Consider the following 12,011-nt stretch of genomic DNA (forward strand, 5'->3'; position numbering starts at 1 on the left):
CATTTCATGAGATAAAATGCAAACTAGGAATCAAAATAAACAGTTATATACTGTGCATTTGTCCTTTAAATGGATCATTCTTTATGCACAGAAAATAGCTTTTCACTTTGGTTGTAAACAGCTAGCTCAATTTCCGTAGGTCTTCAAAACTTACTACTTATCTGAAAACGTGCTAATGCCATCCTAAATATATCTGTATCTATAAACCACATCAGAAAACTGGTTTAATACAATAAAAAAATCTCGAGTAAATCAATACGCACCCTATTCTTTTTAACTGTATACTGGTCACATGGTCACACATGTGATCTCTTATGTGGTTTGCTAAACTCTACAGAACCTGACAGGGGTCTTCCTTAGCAGGAATGTGAAATTGCACAGGTGCTGCACTCTTGGATTTGCTGTTAAAAAGCCCCCACATTGATCCGGTTTGGAAAAATACACATGTAACGATATGCTTTAGCTCGAAGTATCCCATTCACTCTTTGCCAATCACGGCGCCTTAAGTGCTGTCAATCAGTATAACAGCTGTAGATAATCTGTGCTAGAAGAGCTCATAAAAGCCGACAAACTGCCCAATCGATGGCCACGCTTTGAGTGAAAACGGTTATAATCGTTTTCGCAGTGGGATTGATCACAATTCCTGTAAAGTACAGCATGTAAATTGGAGATGATGTGCAGGTTTGTCGTGGGATATTGCTCTTAATAACAGGTTACTTTAGGTACTTAGCCTCTGACAGGTGACCTTTAGATTTAGTGGTTTTGAGTGTAAAAATAGTGTCCTCATACGATATCACATTTTTCTACTCCATCTTCGAGAAGCTGTTGCATTTTCAACCACACACACACACACACACACACACACACACACACACACACACACACACACACACACACACACACACACACGTATAAACACTTTACTCCTTGCTCTTCAAGTCAGCCTGATTGTCTATTATTCAAACACTAAAACCTTCATAAGGGATCTGATACATTTTATTAAACCATGACCGTATTTACAATGTACAGTAACTGAATTTTTCCATTTCAAGACACATTCAAAAGTGCGTTTTTAAAAGTGAAGTTTTGCTCTGAATAAATAAGAGTTTCCATTTTCTGACAACAATACAACAACAAACAACAATAAAGCTGCAAATGTGCTCATCACCAGTACAAAATGTAAAAAAGAAAAATGCTGAGGTTTTACTGTAACACTGCTACAACCACTCCTCTTTTCTTCTTTTCTTTAAGCTCATGTTGGAGCAATTAAAATATCTTGTTTGAAAGTGAAAACCATTTCCAACTTGATGCAATGTTTCATGTCCCGTGGAAAAAAAAGGAAAATAAAATAAAAGTGGTCTTCTGCATTATATATAAAAAAAAAACAAGACAAAATTAAAAAGTTACTCCTGTGTTAGCCTGAAGGCTTCACCACAGTTTACTCAGCAGTCTCACAATGAGAAACCCGACTGATTAAAAAACGCGGTCCTGCCGTCACCCGAGGACTTGACTTCCAAACGGAGCAAATTGCTGACAGGGCGTCCCAAAGGATTTTTTTCCCTCCACAACATCATCAGAGTGTCGACGGTGGAAAAGTAGACACAGCAAGTCAGCGGCTGATGGGAAGCTGTGGTAAAGAGATGGACGGGTGGGTCAAGTGGCCCGGAGCAGCGAGGACAGAGAAGGGATGAGCTGCACAAAGAAAGAGAAACAACATGAGCTTGGCAAGCAACAGGACCACGTTATTATAATGAAGAAATATGCTACTGATGACTGACATAAATACTTAAAGCATCAAAATAATGAGATAAACCACAGAGAAGAAGGCTCAGAGTGAATGTGAATACTTCAAAATCACAAAATATTCCCATATAGGGTGTTAAAACCCATAAAGCACACCTTGTACTATTACAGCATTTTTATAAAAGTGTAACTTCACTGGATGTAATCTGTACCTATGAAATACCTACATAGTGTACAGTGAATGTTGCTGGTTTTGTCACCAGCAACGTTCTGCACAAGCTGTTCACAAATAACTTCCACCCACCAGCAAATTTGTCCTGTGGTCAGTCTGAAGAACCTGGACTGGGTGGAGATGAGGTGGGTGGATGTTTAAACTGTAAAATCCTCCCAGGAGTGATTAGTTATTTATAGCTTTCTTCTCCCAACCTACACTTTTGTAAACAACATGTTTTGAGACTTGAGTTTTGGCATCCAGTTTTTACATCACAATTCCTAAATGTTATTATTTCTAAACTTTATTTCTTTATTATTGCTATTGTTTTCTATTTTACATATGCAAATATAAAGAAATTTCAAAATCAGAAAGATTTTATTTTTTATTTTTACTCAAAACAAACATTTAAGTCTGTCATTGTTTTAAAATGTGAAGCTGTTTTGGGTGCAAATACTTATAGCTAGTGTTTTTTAACATTCACTTTAAGTTCAGTGCACAAATAGAGTAATACATATTAAAAATCAGTTGAACACGAAAGAAATTAGGCTCCTTGTTATTTTTTATGTAGTAATCTTTGTGACCACAAAGATGTGCAGGCTAAAAACTTTCTTTACTTTACAATGCTAAAAAACTAGCACAGTTTTCTCTTTTAACTTATTTTCTAGTACAAATGTTTAATAAACAATATTCTAAGCCACATATTATTTCATGGTGCTTGAACAGAAAGTTGTTTTTGTTTTGTTTTGTTTTTTGCTCAGCTAGTTTAAAACTTGTGTGCAAAGCGATTCCAGTGAACATTTAAGTACCATGAACACAAGTGGAATTTACCAGCAATGACTGAAAGTCTGATGAATACATTTTTCTGTTTTGTTGCCAGAAATCAAACCAAAATTCTGATGAGAAAAAACAAACGAAACAGACAGGGGATCCCTCCTTCACAGTCCTTCAAATTTCCATGTTAGCAGTCAAATGTTTCCATCATATTACTTTAAAGCTTCCCTTAGAGCTTCAACACTCTATGAAATTTTCAGCTTCCACCCCAGAATAAAGCACCATTTATCTCTCATGTAAATACTCATATTGCAAACATGAAATTTGCCATTATTCACAAGAGGTCACCAGAGTGGATGGCTCCCCATATTTCATTTGGCACGATCCCAGAGTGATTTGTGTCTCCTCCAGGTCTCAGACCAGGAATTGTTTGTGTGTGGGTGATTGCGTAAACCACTAGAAATATTCTTCTTTTTATTCTTATTATTTATCAAACATGGACACATTTAACAATCCACTGCACTAATCACTGCACTAATCACTAATAAGTAATAGTTAAAATTAAGTCCTGCATTAAAAATAGTGTTAACTGAACTTAATGAGACACAAATATTATCGATCCATAACATGACACAGCTTCCTCTATGCAACATAATTTAATGATAATCACTGTTAAACTACTACTGGTGGTTTAACACTGCAAACTGCTATTTTTAATGCACAATCTGTTTCACATGTAAAATAATTACATCTTTCATGACTTTCCTTCCTTAAAGGAAGCACGAAGTAGCCTCCTTACATGCTTCAAGTTCCTACTTAAGCGCTGGACTTGAGTAAATTGGCTTCCACCTGTGCATAGTTTATGATATAAGAGAGAGAGATTGAGGTAAAATGTCACATTTAAGCATTGAAAGCTGAACGTTCACCTGCCAGCAGTGGAAAAAAGGGCCCTGCATTAAATGGCACTAGCAGACGATTAAAGACTTGACACTCACTGTCCAGGTATCCATGCAGGGCCAGCAGGTGTGGTCGGTCTGGGCTGCTGAACGGTGAATAGTGGATCTCTTCTGGCAGCGACGGGGGCATCCTGGACAGCGGAGCGCTTTGAGAGAAGCTGCTCTGAGGCGGCTGCTTTTTGTGTCGCGCCCGGCAGTTCTGAAACCAAACCTGTAAAAAATATTACTGATAATGTGATCGTGCAAAAAGCAGGTGGATATGATCAAACACTACAACAACGCCGAGCAGGTCCCGGGTTCAGATTCCCCTCACCACACCCCATTAGTTTCTTCACCTAAGCCAGGTGATAACAGTTTGATGTGTGAGTGTTTTAGTCTGCAGCTTAATGGTGTTAGTGTTTAAACTGGCTTCTCTGTGAAGTACAACAATTGTAATTGTGTTTTATTGGTCTTAGAGTTGAAATGGAATCATTCCCAGAGGGGTCATGTTTTTAAAGCACTAACAGTGAAAAGAAAGGAAAGCTTTCTCAAAGATGTCTGCTTTTTCTTTTGGAAACCCTTAAAATCAAAAACGTTTGGATAAAAATTAAATCATAATAAGACAAAGCATCATCAGAGCAAATTGCAAGAAAAGTATTGTGAGGTATGAGTCTGTTAGCATGTGAAGTTTTAATGTAAGAATAATGGGATCACCCTTTTAAAACTCTGGATACTAAACAGATAATATTATACCCTGATTCCTCAGTTTCTTTAACTTATGATCCCAAAAGATCAAGTTACAATCACAACTTTGTGTTATTAAGTGTGATTATTAACCAGTTTCCAGGAGCCTGAAAAAGAAAAACCATCCTTCTGATCTTTTCTATCATGCTAATATTACACGAAAACTTTTTTTTTTTTAGTTTGATATAAAGTAGAACTTGAACTATATAGTGTATCACCAGATTTGACCATTGCCTACCTGTATGACTCGCCTGCTCAGTCCCGTCATTTCTGCCAGTTTCTGCAGCGTCTGAGCATCGGGGTTGTTGTCCTGGGCAAACTGAGTCTGCATCACCTGCAAACACACAAAGCCAGACACAGAGGGCATGAAATGCCAAGTAACACTGTGCTGTAGACACACACGTATTAGAATGGTGCTAACCTGCAGCTGCTCTGCAGTGAATGATGTCCGTGCCCTCTTGGCTGGTTTTGGTTGGCAGTCCTGATCAGAAGGTAGCGCTCCTTCCAGAGTCAGTCCTGTGCCTTAAGATAGACACAGTAATCATTCACTAATTAAAATGCAGTCATCAGAGTGCAAAGTTACACAAAGCGAGTTAAAGGAAAAGAAAATCTTATTACAGTGTCACAAAATGGAAGATTTACTCAGTAACATAATTAAAATGTTTTCTTGCCAGCAGCCGCACTATCCAAAGTATTTACACCACTATGGGATACGTTTGAATCACTGAGAGCACAGCAGAGTGAGAAATGAAGGAATTATTCCTCTATTTGTCTTTCATGTAAAGTCTCTTCCTTCTTTCCAGGCTCTCTTAACCTCTACACTCGCTCTGTTTTCAGACCCTCGCAACTTAATTTTAGTCCAACAAATTAACAGGAGGGAATTTAGATAGTCAAAGTAAAGCAAAAGCAATTCGGAAACTTTACACCAGTTAAAATGGTGCATCCAAAATCCAAAAACATCAAGAAAAACGTTCCTTCCAACTGATTATTTGCATTATATCACTGTTAAAAGGGGCTGAATAGCTTGAGAGCAACTGAAGTAGAAGAGCTTTAGAGCTTGAACTACTCCTTCTGTTACTTAGGCTTAAACCAAGGCTGGGTTACAAAACAAGTGAAGTCATAACTGCACAGGGGCCTCAAAAGCCCACTTGGTTTACTCCAAATTATTTAATTAATGACAGATATGTTCGAAATCTGAACCACTGAACCAGCATGTCAGCTATGTTGGTTCTCCAGTCTTGCAGCCCGATTCTTAACGATGTTTGGACCCATTAACACTCCAAAAGACCTGTGTGATCTTATTCCACAAACGGATCGATGATGACTAACTATCAGTAAGACTGATTTTTCTCTCTAATTACAGATTGTTTAGTTTACAAAAAGTCAGAAAAGGTCCATCATTAAGCCGTGCAGACCGAATAAAAATCTTCTTATATGTTGTTGTGTTTGACCAACAGTCAAAAACCACAAAAATGTTTCATTAACAAAAAACAAATCCCTCAGAATTGCACACGTGGACATCATGTATGATTAAAGTTTTGCCATTCATCAGTCATCAAACATCTGCATTTCTAGTGTGCCTAAATACTAACAGGTACTTTCCCCCCAGAGTTTTTAGCTGGTAATCCAACCTCAGACATTCATCTTCGGTGTCTGTGAGATTAACTCTCACTGGTTGGGTTACCGTTCTCTGCAGCTCTGCGTAGATTGTCCAGCATGATGTCGTAGTGGCTGCGGCAAAGCACCCTGCCCTCCACCAGGCCGAACTCCTCCCCGGTCGACAGCTGCCTCTTGCAGGAGAAACAGGCGAAACAGGCCAGGTGGTACACGCTGCCCCGAGCCCTTCGCACCCAGTCACTGGCGTACACCTGTCGGCCACACTGGGCGCACTTAGTGCCGAACCTACTGTGAAGAAGAAAGGCACGAGCAGGTGAAGGCTGGCTGCAGGTTACAGAGTTCAAGAAGGGATATTCTGGTGTCCAACCAAACTATTATATATTTGTTAAATTTTTTAACACACAGAAAGACTAAAAAAACTGTTGGACTAAATAGAACAGCAAAATATGAAATAATTAGTTTTACTGTTTTGTGTAACATCTGTGCAGAGGAGTCGTATTACTGATATGATCTTGCATCATCTGCTCTCAATAAAGCTTTAGGTTTTGAACATGACTTATCTTAGCATGATCCAACATCTCTGTTTGGGGTAATTAAACATTGCACACACAATACAAATTGCTTCTCCACCAAATACAGTCTGCATTTAGCCTGAAAGGTACAATCTGGGACAAAAACAGTGATTCAACATGATCTCACTGAGTGTATGAACATTTCTGGTGCAGAAAGAAAAGCCAGTGAGATTTTGGAAAACTGGAACTGTGAAAAGTGAAAGGTGGAGGCATTCCTCCCACCACTGGAAACTAAATGTCCTACGCAGAGATTTCTGTGAGTCACACGGTTTATAGTAACTGGACTGAAGAATAAGTGAGTGTAAGATAATAAGTGTCCTCTTTATCATTGAGTGATTTGTGTGAGATGCTGGGTAAGAGAATGTGGGAGAGCAGGCAGTGGCAATGGACTGGTACATCTCAAGATGATTGAATTTTTAAAAAAGTCAATAAAAAGAAGTTCAAATTAAAGTAATAGCCACTGCTTCCATTAGAAAGAACCACAAAATCAGTCAGTAAAACTGTTGATTTTGCACATTTCTCCAGTTTTCTATCAAATTTTCAAATAGTCAAAAGGCCAAAACTAACTGAAATGGAAAGGGACATTTAGGGCAGCCAGCTGGTAATCAAGCTCTTTCCTCTGGAGGCTTTTGGTCATTAGGTTTTATGAGAGTAAGCAGATAGAAACACAAGAAGTTATTTTAAAAACATTGTTTTACTGGTGATTTATTCTGTTGTTGTTTTTTTTTTTTTTTTTCCAATTATGACTTTGAAGCCAAATCATAGTGAGACCAAAAGATCAACTTGGAGAGCAAAGATCAATGAGCTGTAAAAACAGCTAGAACTTAATTTAATTTAGGTGCAATAATTTATCACATAAGCACAATAATGTTTTATGGGAAGTTTTTTCTACTCTATTAAATGAAGGATTAAATGTAAAACATTTAGGGAAAACTTTCCACCCTTTGAGCATTTTAAAAGATTATTTTTTGTATTTTTTCCCCAAATAATTGAAGATATGTAGATGCCCAACGAGTCTGGCTGTGTAGATTTCTATTGATATGATAAGACAGGCGGGTACTGTTAAAAATGGCAAGATAAATAATCTGTATCAGCATTATGCTTTTAGTGAAATACACATTTTTCATTTGTGTATTCTTTTCCGTAAAGAGGAAATATTGCCCCGTGTTGTTCATTAATAATACACGTTTTTGGATATTCTCAGTTAAATCGTCGTATTAATTTTTCTGAATGATTTTCATCGACCAGGCAAAAAAGCGACCTACACTTCACTAAATGTTATTTTATTATCATACATCATTCTTCAATAATTGCCAAATTTAATATAAATCCCATATAAACGATAACTGATGATTAATAAGTTTCAGTTCGGGCCTTATAGAAAAATAAACACATTTCAGTGCTGTGACTGTTATCAAATTACATATCGGAGTTTTTATTTTTTTTAACGGTCGAAAAAGCTCTAAGAAAAAATAGTAAGAAAATATTAAGAAAAATATTAAAATGTTAAGTAAATCTTATAAGACTCTTACAGGCAGCTTTGGAAAACTACAGTCGTTGTAAAACATCAGAGCTCTTACCTGAAATAATCGAGCTTGCAGTAGATTTCTTTGTTTTTAACGTAGCAGCTGCTGTGTTGGCGCAGAGACGCTCTGCACACTGAACACTCCAGACAGCCCAGGTGCCAGTTCAGGTTGTTGACCTGAGTAGATTCAAACACACACACACACACACACACACACACACACACACACACACACACACACACACACACACACACACACACACACACACATATCACACTCCGATAGCTCTCTTAATCGAGATGCTCAACTAGAAATTAAACAGCGTTAGAAAAAACTAAAATTAAAAGCATTTGACCAGTTCTGTACAGTCTTCTGTGGAATTCTACACTAACTGGGATTTTTTTCGAAAAGAAAGCAGACATGAAGAAAAATGGACAGCAACCTCAGGAAACGTTTGCAGGATGATCATTTCTGTCATTATCAGTGATTTCCTGAAGACAGGGATGTGAAGAGAAGCTTACGCTTTAAATAAAGAAAACAAAAACAAAACAAATCTTACTTCTCACTGTAGGATTTATTATGGGTTAATTTCGCACCTTCAGCAGGTAGCGGTCTTGGATCTCCATGCCGCAGCTCGCGCACTGGTTCTTTGCCGCCGGAGGAGGGCAGAGGCAGGCGGCCTCCGACGGGCCGGACTCCCCAGACTCCTTCTTCACCTCCGATTTAGACTGCGCAAAGACAACAAAATAAAATACAATAAATTAAAATAAAATAAAATAAATCACTTTTATAGCAAATACAATTTCATTGCATCTTGTAGATTTAAAAATAAAATAAAACGTCAGTGAAATATGTAAATCCTAACCAGAGACGTGGTGCCAACATGAAGATCCAGTCCAGGAAAAAACATTGATATAAAAAAACAAAAACAAAAACAAAAAAAAAAAAACTCGATCTGGTAGCTAGTGAGTGCTAACTATTTCTGTGTATATTTACTAATAATTTACCCGTATATGTTGTATACAACATGCAATTTCAAGTTTCATAAAATTACATGAATCTGTATCTCAGCCCAGAACCGTTGCAATGTGTGAACTCCAACCGCAAAAGGAAAGTGAATAAACTGAGTTTTGGCGTCTTTACGCTTCATCTCCTCCCGATTAAACCTGCGCTTCCGCCAAATTAACTCTATCCCGTTACGAAAATAAATAAATAAAATGTGGAGAGTGAATGAAAGACAAAGAAATGAAAAGGTTGAAAACCAAACTCGTCCAGATGTTTGTGACTCACCATTTTCGGATCTTGAAGGCTGCCTATTTGGAGAAGAGATGGAGCTTGCTCTGCGCATTACGCATCTCTGCCCCAACCCACACTATATCCGGTCCAAAACAAGGAATAACAGTTTCTCCTGCATTTAAACCCTGGCAACAAAAGAAATTTTGATGCAATTAGGAGGGGAAAAACTATATATGATCGATCATTCCTCTTGTGCACGATAGGAGGCTGTATTCCCATGCAATCAAACGCAGTGAAAAGAAAGGATGGCACTATATCTGCAATTAGCGGTAGATTGAAATGCTTCGCTTGATAAGAGGCAACCCGAGTGTCAATTTCATCTGTCAATCAAAAAAAAGGCAACCAAGCCACCAAGCTAAGAGAGAGAAAAAAGCGGCACATCCTAATTTCAATAGCCGTATAATCGAAAATCGAAAAATCTCAAAGTGAAGAGGCTCAATTGGAGATCGGTCTATTCATAACAGACAATGTGCCGAAACTGCAGCTGATCTTGAGACATAAAGGAGCTTGATTGTCTCTTTCTCATGATGGACCCATTTAAGTACTTGAGGCTCCCCTGCGTGATTACAGCTGCATTCATAAACTGCCAAAAAATCTGCGTTTGGGTGGCAATCCGGACTTCGTGTTGTCCTTCATTCCTCGAAATTAACACGAATGCAAGATTATGTTAATTACCAGCTACGGTATAAATATTGGAGGCAGTAAAATGAGGCGAGAGGGCCTATGGGAACATAAAAACATATACTTCATACATAGAAAACCTCCCAAAAGCAGAGAAAACATCGTCCGATGAAAGTTTTTCCAAAACATCACAGGTAAAATATCCAAATAATTCCGGGGACCATGTTTCTTTTGTTCTCCCAAGGGTTTCCTTCTGTTTTTCTGCATTCAACACAAAATAATAATAATAATCCAACTTCATTCACTCTGCAGGACAAACCAGTGGCTCTAGTGACCCTCCCATACAGTCTCACAGTTCTGCCGTTCCTCCCCGCCTCGACTCGGAGTTTACACCCAGTTTAGTCAGACAGGATGTGATGCTGCACGCTGGACCAGCAGACCTCCTTTCTCACAGGAAAATGTAGATTTAGCGCATTAATTCAAGAAAAAAAAGAAAAAAAAAACAGCGAATACCGGCTAATTAACTGAATTTCTTCGTTTGGATATAAAGGTCACAGCTTTGAGGCCACTTCATCAATCAGCTCTTATACATGGAAGTGATTTCACACTTCCATGTATAAGAGTTGATTGCAACGTAAGGAGTTTAATGACGTCTGCAGTGGTAATAATTAGTCATGTAGAAATTCTCTTAATTTTTCTAAAATGGTTTAAGTGGTATACTTTTTTTTGCATTATCAGAATGGGAAAAAAAATCTATTTGTGATCCTATAGGATATAGGAAATGCTGCTCTACAGAAATTTAAGGTCTATTTAGAGTTTAAAGCATATAATTAGCCCCAGAAGATTTCTATTCATACTTTTAGAGAGTGCATGTTCAGCGCTTTAGCAAATAAGTGAATACTGTTCATAAAAATATACAGTTGGGGTACAAAAGTATTATTATTATGTGAGTTAAAAAGTTTCAGTGAAAAGATGAAGTCCTTCTGCTTAATGACAGACTTAAGTGACGCCATACATTTTGGGGATATTCTAACAAACATGATTTCCTCCAGAAATAGTTCAGTGAGGTTAACAACTACTCTTCAAGTTGTATTAAAACTGTTTTGGGGGTATCTTATATTTGCACTAATATGAATCATGTTTTGCAGTAATGCAAAGCAGAAGGCGGAGGATGTCATCATAGAATAGACCACTTGATCGTGATGAAGGAGACTTTGTAAAAATGTCTAAGCAAAGCACTGAGAAAATACCCCCAGACTTAAACAGTCCCACCACAAAGTTTCACTCATACCCTGCAGGATAGTAATTCTCCAGCTCTTTCTTGGACACCTTTCTATTGCCTGTCAGAAAAGAAACATGCTGATATAACTTTGTTCACCTCAAGCATTTGGCACTGGTCTCCTCCAAAGAAGGGGTTTTGTGATGCTTCTCCTCCACCGATACCAACGATAGAAAATGATCCAATAATCTACACAGTATTTTTACAGCGCCTTGCAGTGAACCCATGATTTGGTGCTGAGAAAGCCCCTCATTGCTTAGAATAACAGTTTTACTTCCAACACTTAAACTTAGTACTGATGACATGTTTCCCAGCATCACAGTGCTACTTAGTAAACTAGAGAGGCAGCTCTTTCTTGACTTTTTTTTATCCCTGACTGATGGTTTCTGTTGATCTGCTGCCATGTTTGTCACCTGCACTGACATTTTTAGGCTGAGAAATACCACAGGAAATTAAATATAATGTTACTGGCCCAATTGGCAGTAGTTTAGAGACAATATTAAAGTTTGATTGAATCTCAGCAACTCTGAGGTAATTTAATCAAACTGAATGACAGACAAAAACACTTGAATTTAAGGGACTCTGCAGTACTGTACTCGTTGTGGAAAAGATTGAAAAGCATCGGTAGTCAGATACCTATTCTTATGCTTACTTACACATTTGAACAATGAAGGGACGTGCAGAGCACATCCT

At 38.0% G+C, this 12,011-nt stretch overlaps 1 protein-coding gene across 1 annotated transcript; it reads right to left on the reverse strand.

Annotated features, from left to right (window-relative positions):
• Window positions 1-1,462: 1,462 nt before the first annotated feature.
• lhx6b (LIM homeobox 6b) lies at window positions 1,463-10,378 on the reverse strand. Its single transcript, XM_085427050.1, has 9 exons — window positions 10,171-10,378; window positions 9,413-9,543; window positions 8,719-8,850; window positions 8,177-8,298; window positions 6,092-6,312; window positions 4,829-4,929; window positions 4,646-4,741; window positions 3,724-3,895; window positions 1,463-1,692 (listed from the first exon to the last, which is right to left on the reverse strand). Exons 2-9 carry the CDS (start codon window positions 9,413-9,415, stop codon window positions 1,610-1,612), a joined length of 930 nt encoding a protein of 309 aa, XP_085283176.1. The 5' UTR covers window positions 9,416-9,543; window positions 10,171-10,378; the 3' UTR covers window positions 1,463-1,609.
• Between the last annotated feature and the right edge of the window lie 1,633 nt (window positions 10,379-12,011).

The sequence above is a fragment of the Rhamphochromis longiceps genome, linkage group LG12 (genome assembly GCF_057381845.1).
Source record: "Rhamphochromis longiceps isolate RC_006_pf linkage group LG12, R_longiceps_female_GT1.1, whole genome shotgun sequence".
NCBI lineage: Eukaryota > Metazoa > Chordata > Actinopteri > Cichliformes > Cichlidae > Rhamphochromis > Rhamphochromis longiceps.